The sequence below is a fragment of the Saccopteryx bilineata genome, chromosome 8 (assembly GCF_036850765.1).
Source record: "Saccopteryx bilineata isolate mSacBil1 chromosome 8, mSacBil1_pri_phased_curated, whole genome shotgun sequence".
Classification (NCBI taxonomy): domain Eukaryota; kingdom Metazoa; phylum Chordata; class Mammalia; order Chiroptera; family Emballonuridae; genus Saccopteryx; species Saccopteryx bilineata.
In genome coordinates this window covers 64461795-64488120 of record NC_089497.1, presented here as the reverse complement: position 1 = coordinate 64488120, position 26326 = coordinate 64461795, and the positions used below count along the sequence as shown (strand labels likewise).

Here is a 26326-nt window from a genome sequence, read left to right as displayed (position 1 = left end):
GTTTCTAGCTCACCAGCCTTACTCTCCTCAGTTCCCCATCTCCTTCCTTATCCCAGATACAAACTCTGCACAAATTGGCATCTCACTCAGCACTCCACCATCTTGGCTGCTTCTTGTGGCCACATGGCCTCTTTCTGCTCTCTACTCTGCTCCCTCTGCTCTCTCATGCTAATCATCCCAGGAACCAAGAGAGCAAGCTCCCGTTCTGCCCCCATTTTATAGTGTAGATTCAAAACCTTATCCAATATGCAAAATAGGGAAGTCTCTAATACAAAGTCACTTCTCTGAGGCATGATTGGATTGTACCGCCCCACATCAAAAAGGGTGGGAAAGGCTTAATCCCAAAACCAAGCCCCAGGCTACAACGATTCTGCCTGCCCCCAACACACATTAATATCACCTGGGCACCTCCACGTGGGCAGCGTTATCTTTTACAAAGTGAGCATAATATATTTTATCTGCCCAACACTAGATATATAACTCTATGGGGCCTTCTACCTCAGACAGTCTAGGATCTTAAAAATCTCTATTATAAACCCCTTTTCGTATCAAGTTCTCATATGTCCTTATGAACCTCTTCCTCTAACTTCTGTACTGTTCCGTGAGGTTTTGATATTCAGCAAAAGTGAAGAGTAAGAAGTAGGAAAAAAGGCCAGATACAGCTGGTTTTCTTGAGGATAAAAAGTGGGAACAAAATAAATTATATTTATAACATAGTGAAATGCTCAATTTCTCTGACTCCACCTTGTTCAAGCCTGCTTTGTTCCCATGGCCTTCAGGTAAATAACTTCTTGCATATAGACATGCTAATCATTGGAGGAATTCTGTTTGCAGTTTGAGTTTTACAAAAATAATCCCTTACCAGAAAGTGCCTCTCTTGAAGAGATAAGGGAAGTATGTATTGTTTATCAAAGATTTGAAGGCATATCCTAACTAGACTCACCACAACTATGGTCAACAGACTAAGCACAATTTTTCTTGAACCCCTGCTGGTGCCCAGATATCTGCAGTCCTGGTTGACCTGTTGCCTCTTCTAAGTGCCCCTCCCCTTGATATAAAAGGAGCCTAAACTCTGTACAGATGGATTTGAAGCATCTCAAAGTCTCCTATCTTCTTGGTCAGTATCTTCTTGATCAATAAACCTTTCCTTACTCCAAATTCTGATGTTTTGAGTTTTAACTTTTTGAAGTACTGCATATGTGGACTTTGGACCAATATCACAGGGATAATGCTGTTTCTCTTCTGGCTTTTTATTCTACTCCATAATAGTTCTTGACTTGGTGATCTGGTGAGATTGGTCAAGTCCTTTATCTTATTTCCTGTTAACTTCTGCCAAAGAAGTTTTAAAAAAATCATATGAGGGTAAAATAAAATTTAAAAATATGAAGTCTCTAATAGTACACAATAAGCATTATAGTACATACTAGCATTCAATATTTGCCAGTTGGATAGTGCCTTTAGTGCCTTCCAACATTTAAGACATTTTCTCATCTGTTACCCTCTTGTTTCTTATGAAGTTGTTGCTACATAAAGATCAGAAAGCTGGTGCAAAATGCTCAAAGATAAGAGCTAGTGAAAGCCATAGTTTATTCGCAGGGTATAATTTTAGAAAGAAAACTACAAAATCTTTCCATGTTTAAAGATTTGATGTTGCCATTCTTTACTTGAATTGTACCTCCACTTTGAAAACTTGACCGTTGCAATTCAGTGAGAAAGACCCAGTCTTCTTACCCTGATGACACAATGTTTTTATAATCCCCTCCCATATCCAGTAATATGTTATTTTATTTTCCTACAATCTCAGAATTGCTAACATTGAATATATATAAAAACCCACAGTTTCACTTGAGACAGAGATTTTCTCTCTGACCTTTAGCTAGAATTCCTGAGCAGGCATTTTGCCCACAAAAGATGGCAGATTCCTTAGGGCAATTCTTTTAACTCTGTGTCTAATTGGAAATTAGGTTGTGTTGTGTAATGGCAGGACCTTAACTTGGAATGTGTTTTGTAACAATAGCCCAGAATGGTGAAAATACTCTTAGATGAAGTTTTAGGAAAACTCACATACACTCTATGTTAGTTATGCTCTGGGAAAGTTCTGGTCCTGCCTGAGTTTTAATTTTCCCATCCCCAGAAAAAAGACACTAGGTTACAGCTTCTAAGAGCCTTTCCAGCTCTGACATTTTATAGTAGTCTTAAACTATTATTCCTTCATACTGGCTGATTGTGCTTTTATATGTTTGTGAAATGATGCAGTGAGAGCTAAAGTTCCCTAGAAGTGGTGGGACAATACTTGGTCTAGTCTTTGTAGCAGAGGATGTGTTCTGTTAGGACAGTGGTTGGCAAACTCATTAGTCATCAGAGCTAAATATTAACAGTACAATGATTGAAATTTCTTTTGAGAGCCAATTTTTAAAAACTTAAACTATATAGGTAGGTACATTGTTATTAACTTAATTAGGGTACTCCTAAGCTGGCCTTTGCTAAAAATGTCCTCAATCTGATTGAGCCGCATGTGGCTCATGAGCCGTGGTTTGCTGACCACTGTGTTAGGGGAAGAGGAATAATTTACTGCCCCTAAATTAAAGGAGCCATAACTTAGAGACTTCTAATGAATCTTTTCTCCTTGACCCTGTGAATGCTAGTAGCATCATGACCATAACTGTCTACACCATTTGCAAAGAGTTAGTTAGTGAGGTCATGGAATGTCACCATATGAAGTTACTCTAAAGAACATATGGGGAGACTGAGATTCAGAAAAAAATATTTGCCTATGGTCACACAGCATTAAGTTTCAAAACCAAGACTCTAACCCTGGACTACCTGACACCTTGTTCACTGCATTTTTACTCTATCTCACAGGATTTCTCTCGTGATAAGCACAAGAACTCTTTAATAAAACAGTTGATCATGAAGGTATTTATATTCTTCACAATTGCCCTAGTGACATTTGACAAAAGATGATAGATTTTCGTCTATCATCTCTGGTTCTAACGGCTTTTTTGAGAAGTACCACCATAGTTTTACCTTTGGAGAGAATATTTACTACCAGATTTATCTTTCCATCCGTCATCTCTGGACCTCAGGAGAGAAGGTTGGCTAAACTTGTATATTCAGAAGTATATAGTGCATCTCTGAGAAAGATCACTGCCATACTCAAATTGACTGTCTATTTAGAAACAGAGTCCCTCTTGAATTTCATGCTTAAACTTCATTTGGGGTTATCCTAAGGTGAACATATATAAAGTATACTTATTAGATAAGCTATCTTGGCAGATTTTCATACCCTTTGGATAAAAGCTAAATTGCACCCGGTATGACATATGAAGCAGTAAATAATTCCATTGTGAAAGTTGTTTTAATGGAACCAAGCCAGAATGTTCCATTAACCAGCATACATAGAATATTCACTGAGCTTTGGGCTTATTACCAGGCCAGGAAAAAATAAATTAAGGAAAGCACAGAGGGGATGATAAATGTCAGTATTGCAGCTGAGAAGGTAAATAGTTAGTTAGAGGGAACTTTAGAGGTATGTACAATGTTTTTCTTTTTTTCTCTTCTTCTTTTTTTCTTTTTCTTTATTTTGCTTTTCTTCCTGGGCAAAGGATTAAGTACAAAAAAAGTTGGGTGTCAGCTTTCAAATACAATCATCAAAAGTCTAAAAACTAGGCAGCAGAATGTGCCAGGCTTTTCTTACTTTGCTTTTGTAAGAAGCAGCTCAGAGACCAGCCAATTGAAAGAGGGGTGTTAATATGCTTATGTGTGAGATTGGGTTTATACACATCTCTATATGGATAAACATTCAAAACCACAATAGCATTCCCAAAGGAATCCTTTCTTAATACAGGAAGTCACAGCTTTGTGAAGGGACCACAATTAAGCTCCAGTTTTTTAGTCTAGATCCCAGGATTTAATTTCTAGAAGAAACAAGACCTCTGTGATGTTCTATGGGGCTGTTTAGAATTACAGGCAACTTAGTTTTAAAGCTTGTTGAATGCAAAGCTCCTGAGCTTGGTTTAAACTCCAGGGATCTCTTTGCAATCAGAAATATCTAAAACCACAAACCATACATTCTGATGGGCACATGCAAAAGAAGAGGCTACATACATTATAATTTTATTATTCAATGTGGCCACACTCCCCTGGCACGAATTCCTTCCCATCATTCCCAAAATACTTTCTCTTGCTCTGCACTTGGGTTTACCAGATAATCAGGTGTTGGCTATTCCAGAGATTGGCTGCCTCTTGCATACTGTTGTTCAAGACAGTGAATTTAGTAGAAAAGGGCAGAGATAGTTTCCCTACAAGCTTTGACATCTTTGTTGCTGAATGGAATGTGTGAATAGAACAGAGAATAGTAAGATATAGAAGTTGAGGTCACAAGACATTTTAAATTGGTCATTATCCTTTTTAATCTCTATATCTTCTTATTTGGGAAGTCCCAAGTTTATTTTTTACTCTTGTTTATATTTACAGCTGTGTGGAAACCACTGTCATCACCACTATTTCATGGTTTTTTGTTGTTCTTGTTTTATTTTTTGAGTTTTTTTTAATCCATCTCCTGCCTTAACTGTTTCAGTTCTTATCCTACCACCTAGATTCTTCCTTCTCCCTTTCTCTTTTAACTCGTATAATCAGAATGTTCTCATGAGGTCAGTGCTCAATGTCCAGCCCTGGCATCTGTCCTGACCACCAAAATCACATTTCCAACTAAGCAGTTTCTTTCTTTTTTTTTTTTGTATTTTTTCCGAAGCTGGAAACGGGGAGGCAGTCAGACAGACTCCCGCATGCGCCTGACCGGGATCCACCTGGCACGCCCACCAAGGGGCGATCCTCCCATCTTGGGGCATCGCTCTGCAGCAATCAGAGCCATTCTAGTGCCTGAGGCAGAGGCCACAGAGCCATCCTCAGCACCCCGGCAAACTTTGCTCCAGTGGAGCCTTGGCTACAGGAGGGGAAGAGAGAGACAGAGAGGAAGGAGAGGGGGAGGGGTGGAGAAGCAGATGGATGCTTCTTCTGTGTGCCCTGGCCGGGAATCGAACCTGGGACTCCTACACACCAGGCTGATGCTCTACCACTGAGCCAACCTGTCAGGGCCCAACTAAGCAGTTTCACATCGAATTCTCAACCACACTTTGAACCCATCATGTTTGAAAACAAATTCATTCTTTTCTTCTTCCAAATTTTCTGGAACAATTCAACTAGTCTATAGTTAAGCCTCTTATTTTAACAACAGTATGAAAGCTTACTGAGATATCACATTCCTTTCCTACCTTTTCCTTTTAGTTTTAATCTAATGTAAATGGCTAATCTAAAAGAAAATTTCTTTATTATAGGAGACAAGGAGAAGGTCTTAGGATCTACTGGGGAAGTCCGGAGCAGCAGTCTCTATTGTCTCGTTGGAACCCATGGTCCACTGAGGTGCCTTATGCTACCTTCACTGAGCATCCTATGAGAAACACCAGTGAGAAGTTCCTTAAAATATGCAAGGTAAGAAAGCAGTTTGGAATTCACTCTTGGATTAGCTTTGTTGGTAAAGTTTTGTGCTTCTAAAACCTGTACAGTTTTAAAAAGTGATGTTACAAACTAGGGTTTATATAGGTAAAAACTCAAATAGGTTTATATAAGGTTTTTTAGTAAACAATGAAGCTGTTTTATATAAAAAAATAATATTTATATTAACCATACCATACTGCTTCCTCCTTGCTAATTTTTAGCAAAAACATTGTAGTGTAATATTGTTTTAAAATTATAATACTTGCATTTGTCAGACTGTGTTTATTACCCACAGGGTAAAATAATTTTCTATATATAATTAAATTCTAATTATTTTATTCAGAGGAGTGTGGAATAGTGTGAAATATGAAGTAGGCTCAGTGGCCTTATTTAAATCACTGTTCTCTCTAGGCCTTGGTAGTCCTATCTCTAAATGGAAATAACGAACACTGACCTTCCTCCCAAACTCTTTATAAGCATTGTAAGGCTAAAATGAGACCAAGGTGTATAAAAATGTTCTATAAACCATAAAGCAATGAACAGTAGTCTATGTCTTTAAATCTCATCTCCCCAGGTAGATTGTAAAATTATTGGTGTCAGGGAGAGTCTCTTTTACTATCCTTCTTCTTCTCCAGGGAAACTTAAGCAGTACTAGAATATTCCAAGTAGTCTAAGTAAAACTGTTGGAGTAATACATGCTGTGACAAATCAAACTTTACATTTTCAACAAAACCAGATCTACAAGTACACTTATAGCCCTGGAAATTTTTGCCTTCGCTGCCCTTTCTATGCTTTACCTTTATGAGCTGACATTCACTTCAAAATATCACAACTCTTCATTTGATATAAATTCAGAACATGACAACCTACATCTAAAGCTTTCTGTGATTGGATGGCATACATTACATTTCTTGCATTATTTTAAACACACTTGTTCATGCAAGTATATGTACAAATATGCATAAACAAATATTTTAAATTGTTAAGTCCCTTATTCTAAAATGGATTTGAGACAAAATATATGTGATTAGAAGCTGGATAGGGTCTTTGCTTACCTCTGGCTTCATGCTATTGCAGGCACTAAATTAGTTAATTATATAGATAATGCTTCTGTTTTTTTCTGCTATAATCCTGTTTCACAATACATCAACCCAAGAATCAACATCATCTCCTAGCCTGATTTTTTATTACCCAAAATCAACAAAACAAAACAAAATGAAAACCAGTATGAACAGCAAGCATTTATGTAAAAGTAAATTCACTGAGGGCTTTGGGGTGACAGAGTGGGAGTTTACATCATAATAAAGCCCCAAACTTCAAATGGAATATCAGATCTCAATGTTTTTCTTTTCTTTTCTTTTTTTTGTATTTTTTGAAGCTGGAAACGGGGAGGGACAGTCAGACAGACTCCCACATGCGCCCGACCAGGATCCACCCGGCATGCCCACCAGGGGGCAACGCTCTGCCCACCAGTAGGCAATGCTCTGCCCCTCCGGGGCGTCGCTCTGTTGCGACCAGAGCCACTCTAGCGCCTGGGGTAGAGGCCAAGGAGCCATCCCCAGCGCCCGGGCCATCTTTGCTCCAATGGAGCCTGGGCTGTGGGAAGGGAAGAGAGAGACAGAGAAGAAGGAGAAGGGGAGGGGTGGAGAAGCAGATGGGCGCTTCTCCTGTGTGCCCTGGCCGGGAATCGAACCCGGGACTTTTGCACGCCAGGCCGACGCTCTACCACTGAGCCAAACGGCCAGGGCCCAGATCTCAATGTTTTTAAAAGACTTTATTAATTAATAATAATACTCTAACACATTGCTTCATAATCTTCTTTCCTCTCCTCTTGCCACACCCCAAAGTCTGTCTTATTTTTTCTTATTAGCAGCACAAAGTAGTTTATCTGTTTCTTTTTTAACACCTGCTGTCCCAACTCAAGAACTTAATAATGTAACCTTCCAAAGTCATTCTCCACCTTTAAAGGGAATCTAGCTCTAGCCATTAAAATAATATATATTTTTATATTAAGAGAACTTTATTTTATTGTAAGTCAAAATAAATACCAACAATAACTATTGTTATTACATCCACCACTCCCAGGGCATGTCTTCTCTTATTCCTCATACTGGGGCAGTAAATACTTATTTTTTGAGTGTCCTTTGCTAGAAGAAATTTAGGGTGAAGAATTAAAGAATAAGTTCTATCACTATAGAGAAATTCCACTGTATTACTCTAATACTTGTTAGTGTGTTGTTTTATTCTGTTATATAAAAATATAATCAAATAATTTAAGAAGATGAAAACTAAAATATCAAAAGGAGGCTGGAATAATTATTTTCCAAATATCCATGAATGTGATTAGTGAACTGGAACATTAAATATCATGAAGCCTCCCTATTAGACAAAGCTAAATGGGAAATTTGATATTCATATAGCTCTTGTTGAACAGAGGCAAGAACAGCAGGGTGCGTGGATGGATCTGTTAGGTGTGTTATCTTTAAGGCTTCTTAAGTTATTCTATCTTTTTTTTTTTAATTCCTGGCAACAGTCTAGCTTTCTTATTTGCCAAGCCATTTCTAAATTCAAAGACCACTCCAAGTCCCAACTCTCTAGAGAAAGAAGTGATCTTCATCTGGGATGTGAAATAATAAGTACTCTGATCCAGTTCTTAGAGTCTTAGTTTTTCTTTTGTTGTTGGTTTCTATGTCACAATATTATTTATTTTTAGGACACTTTCCAAAAGTGGCTTTGGTTAAGACCCAGTACTATTAACATAAAAGAATAAATAAGAAGAAAGATAATTCTGGGGATATAGAATACCTTTTATATGAATATTTTTTGGCATAACATAAGATGTTAAAATGGTAATATACGCTAATTTTTCCATTTCCTATATGAATGAAACAGGAACAAGTAGCAGAATATGGGGAAAATTGCATAACTAGATCAAATACCTGAAACAATTTAATTTAACAAAACTATTATGGCACAGTAAAGGGAATCATGTAGAGCTGAGTTACATGCAGTCAAAATTTTCAAATTATTTACAGTCTAAGGGAATAAGGAAACAACTTATTATTTGAAAAAATTCAAATTTGCCCAGGCCAGGTAGCTCAATTGGTTAGAGCATTATCCCAATATGCCATGATTGCTGGTCAGGGCACATACAAGAATCAATCAATGAATGCGTAAGTAAGTGGAACAATAAATCTCTCTCCCTCTTCCTCTCTACCTTCCTGTCTCTCTAAAATCAATAAGCTAAAAAAATAAAGGTAAAAAATTAAGAAATCCAAATTTATTTTTACTCAGAAACTTTTCTCTTACAGTTCCTGGAATCTCATTAGCAACAATTATTTTCTGACACCTACAAAGCACAGGAATTATCGCAATTGTTAAGGATACAGATATCAATGAGTTAATCATTTCCCTTTGTGAAATGTATTACTTTAGAGAAGGCATATTAAAATGTAAAGAATTCTAGCCTGACCAGGTGGTGGCACAGTAGATTGAGCATGGGACTGGGATGCAGAGGACCCAGGTTTGAAATCCTGAGGTCACCAGCTTGAGCGTGAGTTTATTTGGCTTGAATGCGGGATTACCAGCTTGAGCACAGGGTCTCTGGCTTGAGCATAGGATCATAGGCATGACCCCATGGTTACTGGCTTGAAGCCCAAGGTTGCTAGCTTGAACAAGGGGTCACTTGCTCTACTGCAGCCCCCTGGTCAAGGCACATATGAGAAAGGAATCAATAAACAACTAAGGAGCCACAATGAAGAATTAATGCTTCTCATCTCTCTCCCTTCCTGTTTGTCTGTCTCTATCTGCCCCCCCCCCATCACACACACAAAAAAATTAAATGTAAAGAATTCTATGTTAGTACTGATGACTTAAAAAAAAAAGTTTGGATCTTGCCTAGCCTGTGGTGGTGCACTGGATAAAGCATTGACCTGGAACACTCAGGTCGCCGGTTCGCAACCCTGGGCTTGCCCGGTCAAGGTACATGTGGAAGTTGATGCTTCCTGCTCCTCCACTCTTCTTTCTCTCTTTTTTTCTCTCTCTCTCTCCTGTCTAAAAGGAATAAAAATATTTTTTAAAATATATATAAAAAAAGAAGTTTGGATTAAATGAAGAGAAGCAGAGAAATGTGAAGGTAAAAGGAATGTTTTGGACTGAGAGTAATTCGATTTTGCTGGAGTATAATCTTACATAGTCCCCACCATATTTTAATACTTTTTAATAAAAAAAAATAAAAGTAAGCAAGTTTAAACTAACTTAGGAGTAGTGGGAATGGAGAGAAGATGATGACATTTTGCAATATTCAGAATATAGAATCAATGGAAGAAGGTAACTGACAGGATATAATAGGTGAAGGAGAGGAAGATTTCATGACATGGTTTCTGGTTAGGTAGATGGTGAGTCTATTCATTTAAATGGGGAAAACTAAAAGAAGAGTTAGTTTGGAAGATCAATTCATGAATTTGAAATGTCCATGGAATGTGGAGTAGAGTTGATTTTGGTTGTCAGGCAGTTAGAAACTAGGTCTGAAGCTCAGGAGAGAAAGCTGAGCTAGTGACAGAGGTTTCAGATTATACAGCATCAGGTCAAAGCTGAGTCATGGGGTTGACTGGTCAGGAAGTTACTCTAGGAAAGAACAGTGAACACAATTGCATTGAAATTCTAACCTATTATTTTTTAGTCTCACTGTTCTAAAAATCACAATCAAATTTATTCCAAAATAGATTTTAAAAATTCATCTCACTATAGCATTTCTACATCTGGCAGATATGGTCAGATGGTCTCTTTCCAGACATTCTTGCTTATCTCTGAGGCTTACCAACAATTTCCAGTCTGCACATACTTTGCATTATTCATGTAAAGCAGTCGTGAACATAGGAAAAGTTCTTGGCATTGATTATATTATTGCAAGATATGAACATAATCTTATGTAATATCATGTAATTATACTTTAAGTTTATTAATTACAGCTTGCATGTTTTCAATGCAATTCACAAACAAACACCCTGTGAGGTCAAGATAGCTACCTCCATTTTAAAAACAAGGGTTTGAGTTGATTAAGGTACAGTATTACAATAAAATAGCTCTCTTTCTACACCAAAACAATTTGCTAATAGGCAGAGAAATGCCTTTAAATTTAAAGGAACTCTGTGTGTATTTATATTTATTAATGTGATTCAATATAATATGATATTATACATTGTCTCCAGGATAAATTACCCTCTTCTGTTTCATGTACTTAACATTTGTGGCTTGCAGTGTACCTCCCTTCTTTTAACTATTGCCTTGCTGGGTTCTTGGAGTGTGTGGAGAGTCTTGCTCTGAGTGACTAGTGAGAGCTCAGAGCTGGTAAATAATAGCAAATGGATCATGCAAGTTCTATAGCCAAATCGAAGTGATTTGTATTTTAACCTTTTTAATTATTTTCTGGCACCTTTACCTTTTTCTTCAAGGGAATTATGAAAATGAATCAATGTTTTAGCAATCAAATGTAACTTTTATATCCTTAGGCTTTTGATTTTCCTTCACATCAATTTAACCAATATTGTTATTTTTCTTCATCTGTGTGTGTGTGTGTGTGTGTGTGTGTGTGTGTGTGACGGAGAGAGAGAGACAGAGAGAGGGACAAATGGGGACAGACAGACAGGAAAGGAGAGAGATGAGAAGCATAAATTCTTTGTTGCAGCACCTTAGTTGTTCATTCATTGCTTTCTCATATATGCCTTGACGGAGAGGGGGGCTCCAGCAGAGTAAGTGACCCCTTGCTCAAGCCAATGACCTTGGGCTAAAGTCAGCTATGTTGGGCTTCAAGCCGGTGACCATGAGGCATATCTATGATCTTACATTTAAGGCAGTGGCCCCATGCTCAAGCTGGTGAACCCATGCTGAAGCCGGATGAGCCCACACCCAAGCTGGTGACTTCGTGGTTTAGAACCTGGTTCCTCAGCGTCCCAGTCCAATGCTCTCTCCACTGCACCACCACCTGGTCAGACTAACCACTATTCACTGAGTACCTACCTGGCATTGAATATTACATGCTCAGCAATGTGTTAGTAGCTTGGAACACTAAGAAAAAAAACAGATTTTGCCCTCCAAATATTTATACTGGCAAGGGAGAAAGTAAAAAAGAAAAAAGTTAATTAAATTATATTTTAATGTTCTAAGACTGTTTGTAGATGGAGTCACACATTTTTATGGGAGCCCAAAATAAGAAACAGGTAAATCCGAAAGTTAACAGGTGAAATGACATTTGATGTGAATCTCAAGGTATGAATGAATGCTTTAAGTACCTAAAAAGGTAGGGAAAAACACTTAAGTAAAAGAAGCATGGTTAGAAACTGCAAATTAGCAAGGTATATGAAATAATCTTGGATAAAAATTAGTACATTTTTGCCAGTTCAAAGTATGAGTGTGTGTATATGTGTGATATGTATGCGTGTGTGTGTGTGTGTGGGGGGGAATGGGTGTGTTGGGAAAGGTGAAGAAATGGGATAGGATGAAGATGCAAATTAAGATGTGTAGAAACCTCTCTTTTGTAGGAAAGAAGCTCCTGCCTCATCCTCCTTTTTCTTTCTGCATGCCTGGACATACCCATAGTCACGTGTCTCCACAAAGATAATTCCAAGTAAAATGTGCAAAGACGATATAAGCATTTTGTCCAGCTGTGTAACTTCCCAACTGGTTTCCAGTGTCGGGTATTAGATGGACGTATTCTGTTTCCCGGCATGCTTCACTTTCTACATAAGGAGACTGAAACTTATAGCCTGAAGGCTTGGAAAACCTGTTCAGCTGAGGAATGTGGGTGGGCAGGCATAAAACCAGGTCTTTTTCCCCAGTGTAAACAGGAAGCAAGTGATGGTTGTAATAAGGAAAACTGAGACTCTGAGTAGTGAACTGCTGGCAGACAGCACCTAAAGCAAACCAAGTGCCCAGTCACTCAGCTGGTAAATAATTGTTGTAAAGTCAAAAACATTCAACACTTTGCACTTCCCCAATATACACACACACAAACACACACTGCTGTACCTTACCCTAACCAACATACAGGACCTGTGTAATCAGAGTTCTTAAAATTTGACCCCTTGTTTTTGAAACTGGAATAAAAGAAGGAACCAGGGTTGGATGTATAAAAGCTTTTAGAGAAAGTATGTGTCTGGTGGCATTCATATCAGATGACACTGCATTCTTGTCACACAGATTCACTTCAGGTGCTTTAAACATCAAGAGCTGGCCTGGGGACTTGGCCCTTTGTCTACCTCTCCTTCGATGTACTGCTTGTTCTGTCTTCCTGGTCCCTCCTCCTTTCAGAAGCTTCACAGAAATGACTAGAAATAAAGCGCTTCTAACTCTAATGATTAAATTCCAAGTTTATTGAGTATGGAAGAGTATCCTCTTTTTCTTTTCAGCACTTAGATTCTGAGGCTGCAAAGATTGTCATGAAGTTTATGATGAGGACCAGGGAGGCATTCAGTAATTTGATAAACATATATTAATCTATGAAAAGGCATCTTGACTCTCCAGAAGGTGCTGACAATGAAAGGTTGAGGTGAACTGTATGTACTTTGGCTATTAGGAAATCATAGTTTTATGATGATGGTGATGATAATGTCAATGATTTATTGACAATGTTTATTGATTATTAGGAACAGGCTACCTTTATGGCCTTTGCAATGTGATTCCAATTTTCAGACTAATGACATTTCACTTCCCCAATACTTCCTAAAATACATAAACATGTGTGCACACACACATAGAGCTTATATAAAAACCTTTTATTGCCTGACCAGGCAGTGGCGCAGTGGATAGAGCGTCGAACTGGGATGCGGAAGGACCCAGGTTTGAGACCCTGAGGTCACCAGCTTGAATGTGGGCTCATCTGGTTTGAGCAAAAGCCCACCAGCTTGGACCCAAGGTCACTGGCTCGAGCAAGGGGTTACTCCGTCTGCTGAAGGCCCACGGTCAAGGCACATATGAGGAAGCAATCAATGAACAACTAAGTGTCGCAACAAAAAACCGATGATTGATGCTTCTCATCTCTCTCTGATCCTGTCTGTCTGTCTCTGTCTATCCCTCTCTCTGATTCTCTCTCTGTCTCTGTTAAAAAACAAACAAACAACTTTTATTTAAGTTAGTTTAATCCTTACAAATTATGAGTTTGACCCTATTAGGAGCTTTATTTTATAAAAAAGGAACTATAAAACTCACAGAGGAAGTATAAAATTCACATAGTTAATGTTTGCCATATTTGCTCCTTAAGACCAGATCAGTTTGATCTCCATACTCATGTTACATCATGCTATACTTTCTTTAGTTCAGTGGTTCTCAACAGGGAATACTTTTTTCCCCAGGGGACATTGGACAATGTGTGGAGATAATTTTGGGTGTCATACCTGAGCTGGGGTGTTATTGGTACCTGGTGGGTAGAAGCTAGGGATGCTTCTTAACTTCCTAAAATTCACGAAATATCCTCTCCTTCAGCAAAGAGTTTTCTGGTCCCAAATAGCAATGGCCTTAAGGTAGAGAAACCATGGTTTAGTTGTACAGACAGACAATCACACCTGTTCTCAGAAAACTGGATGAAATATATGTAAGTGGTATAGGGGAATGTATAAGCATGTAATGTACAAATATATAATATACATAACGGTATAAGTGGAATGTAATAGAATAAGACCTAGCTTTTGCCTTCTATTGGAAGGCATGTGGGCGAGTTAGGATTTCAGCTTGGTTAAGACAAATAGAAATGTGGGCACTATAGATCCTGTGAATGGAATAGTCAGAGGTTCCTAGAAAAGCTTTATCCTATGTTTCCCAAATACCTTAGAAGCAAAGCCTTTTAAAATGAAGTTTTACTTAGACCTCAAGTATATAAAACTGATAAAAATAGAGTAGATATACTTGATTTGATCACAGGGGCTAAAGCAAGTTACCTGCTTGGCTTCTTTCTTTCCTTCCACACCCTCTCCCCAAACCCTCAGGAATCTGCTGTCCCAGCATTCTTAATAACAGCACTTCCTCTCTTTACAAAAAATCCTGGTTTGATGATAAGTTACATTGTCATCCACTATGAGAGGGAATTCAATGTTCTGAGAAATATGGTTTAAAAATTACTCAGTCTGATTTTTTCTGTCTACTTTTAGAAAATAAGAAACATAAATTCTTTCTTAAATATTAGAATTTTACTGTTAATCATAGCAGTATTTTATAGGAGAGAGGACTTTCAGACTTAAGTTAGGAGAGCTGAGTCCAAGACCTTGCTCAACTGCTTGCTCGCTACTTGTTGTTCGACAAATATCTGGATCTTTTGAGCCTTCAGTTTACCTATTAAATCTTTGCATTGTCCCTGGGGCTGAGTACATTTTCCAACAAAATATATATTTGTTAATTTATAACCTCTATCCTGTACTTTATCTTGTTTAAGCTATTAACTTTACTTATGAATATTTTTCCTAACTCCTGTATCTATAATTAATATGGAATTTTTAACTATAGACATAGACTTTTTACCTGTGTATTGTAAATTGGTTAGACACCTCAGAAACACATCTCAAACAGAAACCTTGATCACTATATCTCTCCACCTCCTACCCCAACTCCCACAGGCTTTACTAACTCAGTAATTATGTCACCACCTGCCCAAGTTTTGGTTTTTTGCTCAGACCAAAACTTTAGATGTCATCTTTGATTCTTGTTATTTTCATCTCTTATAGTTAATCATACCAGCAAGTTGTGTGGCTCTACTTCAAAAAATATCCCCAATTCAACCAGTTCTCATGTTCTCCACTGCTATCTGGTCTAAGCCATCATCATCTCTTGCCTGGACTATGAAAGTGCCCTCCAAACTCTTCTTCCTGTTTCTATTCTTGACCCTAACAGCAACTTGTCCAAATAGCAGCCAGGATTATTTTTTTCTAAAATAAAAACAACATGCAACTTTAAACTTGTCCTTAAAATCACTTCAATCCAAAGTCCTTCATATGGCCCACAAAATTCCTCATGCCTAGTACTCCTACCTCTTTCTTTTGGTTATTGTAATCTAGTCTTATGGTCCCTTTCTGTGTTCCTTAAATAAACTAACCTCATCCCTACCTCACAGCCTTTACAGTGCCATTTTCTTCCTAGAATATCCTCTGCATATGGCTGCCTCTATTTTATTATTTGGACCTCAGTTCAAGTTTTGCTTCCTGAGAATGACTTGCCTTGAATATAATATGTAAACTTCCCCTCAGTCACATTGCTATTTCTTTACTACACTTTATTTTACTTCCAGAATATATTACTGTCAAAATCACTTTTACTTTTTGTCTCGTACCACTAAAATATAAGATCCAGGCCCTGGCCTGTCAGCTGTCAGTTAGAGCATCATTCCAAAATGACCAAATTGTGGGTTCAACCCCAAGTCAGGGCACATATGGGAAGCAACCAGTGAGTACACAACAAAATGGAACAAAAAAATGAATGCCTTACCTCCCCCTCCTGTCTCTCTAAAAGCAATTTAAAAAGTCTCATCTCTTAAAAAAGGAGGAGGAGGAGGAGGAGGAAAAGAAGGAATGAGGAAGAAGAAGAAGAAGGAAAAGGAGGAGAAGGAGGAGGAGGAATAAGGAAGAGGAGGAGAAGGAAGAAGGAGGAGAATAAGAAAGAAGAAGGAGGAGGAGGAGGAGGAGGAGGAAGAACCAGCTCCCTGAGAACAGGATTCTTGCTTGTACTCACAGAGAACATGCCTGGAGTATAGTCTAGGTCAGGGGTCCCCAAACATTTTACACAGGGGCCAGTTCACTGTCCCTCAGACCATTGGAGGGCCAGACTATAAAAAAAACTATGAGCAAATCCCTATGCGCACTGCACATAGTTTAAAGTAAAAAAAACAAAACAGGAACAAATACAATATTTAAAATAAAGAACAAGTAAGTTTAAATCAACAAACTGACCAGTATTTCAATGGGAACTATGGGCCTGCTTTTGGCTAATGAGATGGTCAATGTCTGGTTCCATATTTGTCACTGCTAGGCGTAACAAGTAATATGACACACTTCTGGAGCCATGACACATGCGTCCCACGTCACCAGAAGTAGTACTGTACATGAGCAATGCTGCACTTTGCGGCATCTGCATCCTGTGCTCCTCTCACTGACCACCAATGAAAGAGGTGCCCCTTCCGGAAGTGCGGTGGGTGGCCGGATAAATGGCCTCAGGGGGCCACATGCGGCCCGTGGGCCATATTTTGGGGACCCCTGATCTAGGTGCTTCATCAATATTTCTTGAATGATTGTAAATACCCTTTCATCTGTATTTGACACATAGAGTTAGTTTAAAGAACTGATAGAAATAATTCATATACACACAGAAAATTAAAGCAGCTAAAACAAATGGCACTGGGAATACTTATATAAATGGCAAACAAACTGAAAAATTACATATTATTTAAGAAGCAAAGTTTTGCCTGAGGAAATTTAGTCTTAATAAAATTAAACACAAAATGAAGTTAAGTAAAATCAAACTCAGGAAAGTAACACTATTAAAAACAACATCAGAAGAAAATTTATAATAGCTAAATTTGAAATGGTCAAATTTTTGTTGTAAAAATTGCAAAGAAAATTATTAATTCAGAGCAAATTTTTTAGAAGGACAGTAAAATATTTAAATGGAAAAAATTGCTTAAATGCTTTGGATGGAAAATTATTTTAATGATTTCATTAAATTGTCTCTGTAATTCATGTCATAATACAAATATTAAATAAAAATTTACTAATGCTTGTATAATTTTGATATAGGTTTATATTAAGAGTAGACATAAGAGAAACAAAGTAAGGATATTCTTTTGCACCTGTTTTTCTTTTAAACATTTCTCCTTGAATAATTGAAAATTGCAAAAATTTTGGGGGACTAATATTTAGTAATTTTAAACTTAAGTTTTAAAAGCTTTTTATTTTGAAATAATTTTAGATTTACAAAAAATCTGCAAATGTAGTTTCCATGTATATGTCATTCAAATTCTTCTAACAACTTACAAAGCTGTAGTATAGTTATCAAAACCTGGAAATTAAACATTGGTACAATAATATCAACTAAATTACAGATCTTACTCAAATTTTACTTTTTTTTATTGTTATATATATATATTTTGTGACAGAGACAGAGAGAGGGACAGATAGGGACAGACAGACAGGAAGGGAGAGAGATGAGAAGCATCAATTCTTTTTTTTTTTTTTCCATTTTTCTGAAGCTGGAAACAGGGAGAGACAGTCAGACAGACTCCTGCATGCGCCCGACCGGGATCCACCCGGCACGCCCACCAGGGGCGAAGCTCTGCCCACCAGGGGGCGATGCTCTGCCCATCCTGGGCGTCGCCATGTTGCGACCAGAGCCACTCTAGCGCCTGAGGCAGAGGCCACAGAGCCATCCCCAGCGCCCAGGCCATCTTTGCTCCAATGGAGCCTTGGCTGCGGGAGGGGAAGAGAGAGACAGAGAGGAAAACGCGGCGGAGGGGTGGAGAAACAAATGGGCGTTTCTCCTGTGTGCCCTGGCCGGGAATCGAACCCGGGTCCTCCGCACGCTAGGCCGATGCTCTATCGCTGAGCCAACCAGCCAGGGCGAGAAGCATCAATTCTTCATTGCGTCATGGCACCTTAGTTGTTCATTGATTGTTTTCTTATATGTGCTTTGACCGGGGGGCTACAGAAGAGCGAGTGACCCCTTGCTTAAGCCAGTGACATTGGGTTCAAGCTGGTGAGACTTGCTCAAACCAGACGAGCCCGTGCTCAAGCTAGAGACCTCAGGGTTTCAAACCTGGGTCCTCCACGTCCCAGTTCAACGCTCCATTATGCCACCACCTGGTCAGGCTATTGTTATGTTTTTCTTAATGTCTTCTAGTCCAGAGTTCAGTCCAGAATCCTTTATTACATGTTCTTGTTCTATATCTTTATTGTCCTCTACTGACCTGTGGTGACGCAGTGGATAAAGCATCAACCTGGAATGCTGAGGTCACCAGTTGGAAACACTGAGCTTGCCTGGTCAAGAAACATATGGAAGTTGATGAGTCCTGCTCTCCCTCCCCCCTTCTCTCTCTCTTGCTCTCTGTCTCTCTTTCTTCTGTCTAAAGTGAACAAAGTCTTAAAAACTATTTTTAAAAAAAGAAAAAAAAGGCTTGACCAGGTGGTGGTGCAGTGGATAGAGCGTTGGTCTAGGATGCTGAGGACCCAGGTTCAAAACCCTGAGGTCCCTGGCTTAAGCACAGGCTCATCTGGCTTGAGCATGGAGTCACTGGCTTGAGCGTGGGATCATAGACATGACCTCATGGTCACTGACTTGAGCCCAGAGGTTGCTGGCTTGAACTCTAAATTGCTGGCTTGAGCCCAAGGTTGCTGGCTTGAGCAAGGGTTCACTGGATTGGCTTGAGCCCCCCTGGTCAAGGCATGTATGAGAAAGCAATCAATGAACAGCTAAGGCGCCATGCCGCAATGAAGAATTGATGCGTCTCATCTCTCTCTCTCTTCCTGTTTGTCTGTCCCTATCAACAACTAAAATGCCACAACTATGAGCTGATGCTTCTTATCTCTCTCCTTTCCTGTCTATTCCACCATCTTTCTCTCTCACAAAAAAAAAAAAAAAAAAAAAAAAAAAAAAAAAAAAAAAAAAAAGAAGTGGATATTATCCTCTAAACTGTGAGCTTCTCATTCTTTCTTGGCCCTTTTGATGAATACTAGTCAATTATTTAGTAAAATATCTTTCAACTTGGTTTGATGTTTTCTCATGGTTAGACTGAGGTCTATATTGTTTTGTTTGTTTGTTGTGTATGTGTGTGTTTTGGCACAGATACTGCTGAAATAATGTTGTGTTCTTTTACTGCATCATGTCACAGATTGTGATGCCTGTGGGTCTTATTACAAGTGGCAATAACCTTGATCATTCATTTAAGGTGGTGTGTACTGAATTTCTTTTCTGTAAAGTTAGTACTTTTCCCTTTATTACTGACAAATTTCTTGGGGAAAATACTTTGATTCTCCACCAATGTTTTTTGTAAATCATGGTTTCTGAGTAGAATGTAATGTATCTTTTGGCATCCAAGGAATTAACTCTTTATGACTTCTTTAAAAAGTACATATTACAGTTTTTTAATAAAACAGTGCTTCCTGGAGTCTAAGATACATTCTAAGTATAGAATTAAGGAAATTCACATTCTAAGTATGCAATTGAAGGAAATACGATTAAGAAAGCTAAAATCTTTCTGACCTATAAATAATAATATTTATATCTATAAATGATATGCTTTTACAAAATATTTTTGAATAATTAATTTTATTTTTATTTTTTTGTATTTTTCCGAAGGTAGAAGCCAGGAGGCAGTCAGACTCCTGCATGCGCCCGACTGGGATACACCCGGCAGGGGGTGTACACCAGGGGGCGATGTTCTGCCCATCTGGGCCGTTGCTCCAATGCAACGAGAGCCATTCTAGCACCTGAGGCAGAGGCCATGGAGCCGTCCTCAGTGCCCAGGCCAACTTTGCTCCAATGGAGCCTTGGCTACAGGAGGGGAAGAGAGAGATAAAAAGGAGAGGGGGAAGGGTAGAGAAGCAGATGGGTGCTTCTCCTGTGTGCGTTGGCAGGGAATCGAACTCAGAACTTCCACACACTGGGCCAATGCTCTATCGCTGAGCCAACTGGCCAGGGCAATTTACTTAAATTCATACACTAATCTGATGAAGTTGATTTTAGAAACATTATAATTTTATTATTTTTCCATTTTCAGATGTGTAAACCAAGGCTCAGTGAGATTAAATGATTTTTTCAAAGTCCAATTATCAGTACTGATTGTGCAGGAAAACATAAACCTCTGTATCTAATCTCAAGCATTTTCCCACTATGCATAGTGAAGAAATGGGTACACTTATGTAACAATGAATTTGATATCATTGAATATGTCTAGGTAGAGGAATGTGGCTTTTGGTGAGGTTATTGTAAGGAAAATAAAATAATACAGTAGAGAATGGATCAAATTGATAAACCTTAGATTACTTCTGACTTTGAAATTCAATAACTTTAAAACACAGTGATGGTCTGACCAAGGCGGTGGTGCAGTGGATAGAGTGGTGACCTGAGACCATCAGGATCCAGGTTCATAGCCCTGAGGTTGCTGGCTTAAGCACAGGCTCATCAGCTTGAGCCCAACTTGCTGGCTAGAGCAAGGGATTAACTGCCTCCAGTCAAGGCACATATGAGAAAGCAATCAATGAACAGTTAAAGTGTCACAATTATGAGTTGATGCTTCTCTTCTCTTCCTGTCTTTCTGTCTGTCTGTCATTCTCACATGCAAACAAACAAACAAACAAACAAAATAAAACAAAAATTACACACAGTGATGAAATACCCTTGTTATTAACTCATTCTTTCTTTTTGCTTTTCCTCTGTTGGAAGTTAAAGAAAGAATCCTTGTTTCCAGTGGTAGAGCGTCAGCCTGGCGTGCAGAAGTTCCGGGTTCAATTCCCGGCCAGGGCACACAGGAGAAGCGCCCATCTGCTTCTCCACCCCTCCCCTCTCCTTCCTCTCTGTCTTTCTCTTCCCCTCCCGCAGCCAAGGCTCCATTGGAGCAAAGATGGCCCGGGCGCTGGGGATGGCTCCTTGGCCTCTGCCCCAGGCGCTAGAGTGGCTCTGGTCGCAACAGAGCGACGCCCCGGAGGGGCAGAGCATCGCCCCCTGGTGGGCAGAGCGTCGCCCCCTGGTGGGCGTGCCGGGTGGATCCCGGTCGGGCGCGCACGGGAGTCTGTCTGACTGTCTCTCCCCGTTTCCAGCTTCAGAAAAATACAAAAAAAAATAAATAAAGAATTTATCTCTCTCAATGTGTTAGTGCTTTCACCTTTGTTTGCTTCATTATTAGTTAGGTTCTCATTATTCACTATGTGTGGCAAAAATGGCCACAAATACCAGCAGGTTTGAATTCTATCAATTTCTCCATCACATTGGCCATGTGGCTGTACCTGAACCAATCTCTCTAACCAGAGGAATGAATTCCTCTGAAAGAGTAAGCCTGAGTCCTGTGCTAAAGTCAGCTTCACTTAAACGATTTGTACTAAATGGAAGAGAGTAGCTCTCCAAAGGAAAATTGAAATATTCTTTTTAGAAGAAGAATCTCAAATGGTAGAAAGGATGCTGAGTTGGAAAAACAGCAGCTGTCAAGTAGGCCCTCCCTATCCTTGTTTCACAAGTTGAAACTCTATTAACCCTCAAAGTCACCTTTCTCAGTCATTTTTTGATTCACTAACCATGTATTTCTCCCTCTTTTGTGTTGCGCTTCTTTTTTTGCTATTTATTTTTTGTGAACTTTGTATAAGCATTACAAGGTAATTTCTGAGATTATTATATTGTTATTTCTTTGAGGACAGAGACTGTATCTTCTTTGTCTTTAAAATCTTCAGTAGCACCCAACAGGTGTGTGATTCTTAATAGACTGTCAGTAAATATTCATTAAACTGACTTCTTAATGTTGCACAAATTAAGATTAATAAGAAAAATAAACTTTATGTACCTAACTTATTAACTAATTATTTCTTTTAAAAGATTTATAGAACCAATGTTAACAATTCTGAGAAATCATTCTTGTTTAAGAATAAAGAATAACTAGCTCCCAAGAGAAGTCCACTTTTGTAAAGACTGGTTGAGGAGGGAGTTTGTCTGAACCTAAACTCTATTCACTAACTCTGTGCATTCTTTTCTTCTTTAGTTGTCTGAGTTCACATCTAAGCTTGTTCCAGCTATCCAGAATGCCCTCAAGAATTCAAGCGGATCTGGAAGTGGAAAGGGACTGATGGTGTTAACTGAACCCATTTTGATTGAGACCTACATGGGACTGATGTCATTCATTGGAAACCGCAACAAACTTGGCTATTCCCTTGCCCGTGGGAGTATTGGTTTTTGAGACTCTTCCTGATGTATAAGTACATCATTCACAGATATATGATTATTGAAGATTCTGGTTCAGTTGTCTTCTGAGGTTGCAGACTCTTGTTATATCCTCACATGGTAAAGGTACAAAAGTGTTCTCTTCTGCTTCTTTATAAGGGCATTAATCTCATTTACGAGAACTCTGCCCTCACGACCTAATTACTGCCTTTGGACCCCACATTAAAGTGTAGTATTTCAACATATGAAATCTGAGGGAACACAGACATTCAGCCCATAGCAGTGCCACATATGTAAGTGACTTAGCATGGTACCCCAGTGCCCAGATGTCAAACTGTTCATTCTTTTTTTCAAATTGTTCATATAGTCCTTTCCATTCTTATGAATATATTATTAGATCAACTTTTTAAATTTTTTCACTTGGAGAATGAGCATAGCTTGTGCTTTTTAAAGGTCATAGCCATTTAAATGAGATACCATACTTACTCCGAGGCTGACCCTTGTCTGATCCATTCTGCTCCTGGTTGCCAGATTCCCAAAGCATAATGTGATTATATCACTCCTTGCTCAAGAATTTTCAATAGCTCATTCCTGTTTTCAGTTTTTTTGTTGTTGTTGTTTTTGTTTTTGCATTTTTCCAAAGCTCGAAACGAGGAGGCAGTCAGACAGACTCCCGCATGTGCCCAACCAGGATCCACCAGGCATGCCCACCAGGGGGCGATGCTCTGCCCCTCTGGGGCGTTGCTCTGTTGCATCCAGAGCCATTCTAGCGCCTGAGGCAGAGCCATCCCCAGCGCCCAGGCCAACTTTGCTCCAATGGAGCCTTGGCTGCGGGAGTGGAAGAGAGAGACAGAGAGAAAGGAGAGGGGGAGGGGTGGAGAAGCAGATGGGCGCTTCTCCTGTGTGCCCTGGCCGGGAATAGAACCCAGGACTCCTGCACACCAGGCCAACGCTCTACCACTGAGCCAAACGGCTAGGGCTGCAGTGTTTTTTTTATTCAAACATTTTTTGTGTGTGTGACAGAGACAGAGAGAGAGACAGAGATAGGGACAGACAGACAGGAAGAGAGAGAGATGAGAAGCATCAATTCTTTGTTGCTGCACCTTAGTTATTCATTGATTGCTTTCTCATATGTGCTTTGACTAGGGGACTACAGCAGACCGAGTGACCCCTTGCTCAAGCCAGCAACCTTAAGTTCAAGCTGGTGAGCTGTGCTCAAACCAGATGAACCCACGCTCAAGCTGGCGACCTCGGAGTTTTGAACTTGGGTCCTCTGTGTCCCGATTCTACGTTCTAGCCACTGCACAACCATCTGGTCAGGCCAAACTTGTTTTTAATAGCAGACCCTCCCCTTTTAATGGAGATACAATATGTAAAATAAATAAAAGTAGGCCGTAATGATTGAAGTAGAGGTGGAAATACTACTGGTATCCTTGTTTTGGGTGTGAAAGGGGCTTCCTGTGGATTGTCTATGGATCCCAAAGGGTGTGAGGTCCTAACCTATTCTGTATGCATTGATCTTTCTTTTGTTTCCTCTTTCTCTCTCCTTGATGTATGTCTAATTTTGAACAATTTGGGAGATTATCTCATTTTTTCTCAACTCTTCAAGTTTCTTGTATTTCCTTTTAATTTTTAAATTTTATCTTATTTTAAATATATTTTGATAAGTTTTGAATGTTGAACACAATGATCAGCTTTTTGCCTGTCCTTAGTCTCAAAGTTGAGATACCTTGGTAGGTATTTAAATAAAAAATTTCAGGTTAAAAAACAGTTTTTTCTTGTTTATGTGGTATCTTTTTTTGAAGTCTTTTCTTTGAAAAACCTACCTCTTCAATTCCTAAGATTTGTCCTATGATACATTCACAGGCATCAATTTGATGTAAGCATTCAAAAACCCAAGTTTTGAATAAACCTCATTTCATTTTGTCTGTATTTACTTCCACAAGTATTTCCCTTCCTCTCTTTCCCCTTCCCAGAATTCACCTTTTCCCCCATGACAGTAAATATTGTTATAGTCCCCAAGGCAGGAAACTTCTATTCAGACTGTAAGAGGAAATGTTGAAATTTTTAGCTGTCCTGTCAACGGTAGTGGAATGAAAAGTCGTTGGATTGCTTTGGCAGTGGTTCTGAAGTAGATATAATTGGCAAATTATTATAACACTGTTGCCTGAAAATCCCCATTTGCCTCAAGATAGTGGCAATTTGTTGGCAGAAGTCTCTGAAATGTCCAGCCCTTTCTTTTCAGTTACCATTTAAGGATCAGCCTGACAATTGCTTCTCTCTGAACATTTGTACTCTTTGTAACCTAAGCTGGACTGTTTCCAAGTGACCTTCTAAAGGACACATTGCAGCAGAATCAATGGAATCAAATCAGAAAAGATAAGAGAACGTAGGTGTCTCTGAGCCCTGATGTCTAGTCTGTAACAATAGAATAAGCATTTAATCACACCAAAGCTGATCAGTATGGAGACATCAGAGATTATGTGAGAACCGTCTTCACATTTCACAAAAACTCTCCTGTGCAATCTGTCATAAAGTAATAAATGGGATCTACAAGCAGGATTATGATCAGAGGATGAGGGAATACAGGAATTTGGATGGTAATTTAAGATAAGAATAAACTTCTTACTGTTAGAAATGTGTAAAACTCTATAGAGTCAAGGCTAAAGAATGAGTTGCTCCTTGAAACAGTGAGCCCCCTATCCCTTGATGTGTTCAAGTAGAAACAGATAAAGTGGACATTGTGAAAAAAATTGCTAAAGAGATGGTTGATATAATCCTTTAACCTATGATTCTTATGATTCTTTAAAAAAATTGTTGCTATTGATTATATAATTAGACTTTTTTTGTTTGTAAAGAATTAAGTCAGTCATGTGAGACCCTGAAAAATTACTTTAACTTTCCTAAAGTTTAATATTTTTATCTGCAAAATGGAGACAATAATTCCCCTTCTTCCCTTTGCATAAAGATCTTGTGAGGATTTAATGAAATGAAGTTATTTTATTAAAGAGAAAGCATTGAGTATCTGTTTGCAGAGTGATGTAACTTTTGCAGCAGAAAGTGGGGTAACATCTAAGGCAGGGGTCCCCAAACTACGGCCCGCGGGCCGCATGCGGCCCCCTGAGGCCATTTATCCGGCCCCCACCGCACTTCCGGAAGGGGCACTTCTTTCATTGGTGGTCAGTGAGAGGAGCATAGTCCCCATTGAAATACTGGTCAGTTTGTTGATTTAAATTTACTTGTTCTTTATTTTAAATATTGTATTTGTTCCCGTTCTGTTTTTTTACTTTAAAATAAGATATGTGCAGCGTGCAGAGGGATTTGTTTATAGTTTTCTTTATAGTCCGGCCCTCCAATGGTCTGAGGCCCCCTGTGTAAAAAGTTTGGGGACCCCTGATCTAAGGGAACTAAAGTCAGTTCTTTCTGGAAGTGTTTTCTTGGTCACTGTGGATACACTGACCATAATTTTCTAAGTTGACACTTGATCTTCTCACTTGGACTCGTGTGTGTGTGTGTATTTTTCTGAAGTGAGAAGCAGGGAAGAAGGCAGAGAAACAGATTCCTGAATACGCCTGACCAGGATCCACCCGGCATACCCACTAGGGGGCAATGCTCTGTCTATCTGGGGCATTTCTGTGTTGCAACCAGAGCCATTTTAGTGCCTGAGGTGGAGGCTATGGTGCAATCTTCAGTGCCCAGGCCAACTTTGCTCTAATGGAGCCTTGACTGCAGGAGGAGAAGAAAGAGATAGAGAGAAAAGAGAGGGGGAAGGGTGGAGAAGCAGATGGGTGCTTCTCCTGTGTGCCCGGGCTGGGAATCAAACCTGATACTTCTACACACTGAGCCGACACTCTACCACTGAGCCAAGTGGTCAGGGCCTGGGCCCGTTGTCCTTAAGCTCAGCAAGCATCCACAAGCCATAGGAATAATATACACA

At 39.2% G+C, this 26326-nt stretch overlaps 1 protein-coding gene across 1 annotated transcript in view; it reads left to right on the top strand.

The window, feature by feature from the left end:
* TPRG1 (tumor protein p63 regulated 1) overlaps nt 1-24369 on the top strand; it is a 155703-nt gene extending 131334 nt beyond the window's left edge. The window contains exons 5-6 of the mRNA XM_066241635.1: nt 5337-5490; nt 22211-24369. Coding sequence (XP_066097732.1) covers nt 5337-5490; nt 22211-22405 — 349 coding nt within the window. The 3' untranslated portion in view covers nt 22406-24369. The remainder of the gene's footprint in view (nt 1-5336; nt 5491-22210) is intronic.
* Nucleotides 24370-26326: the final 1957 nt, after the last annotated feature.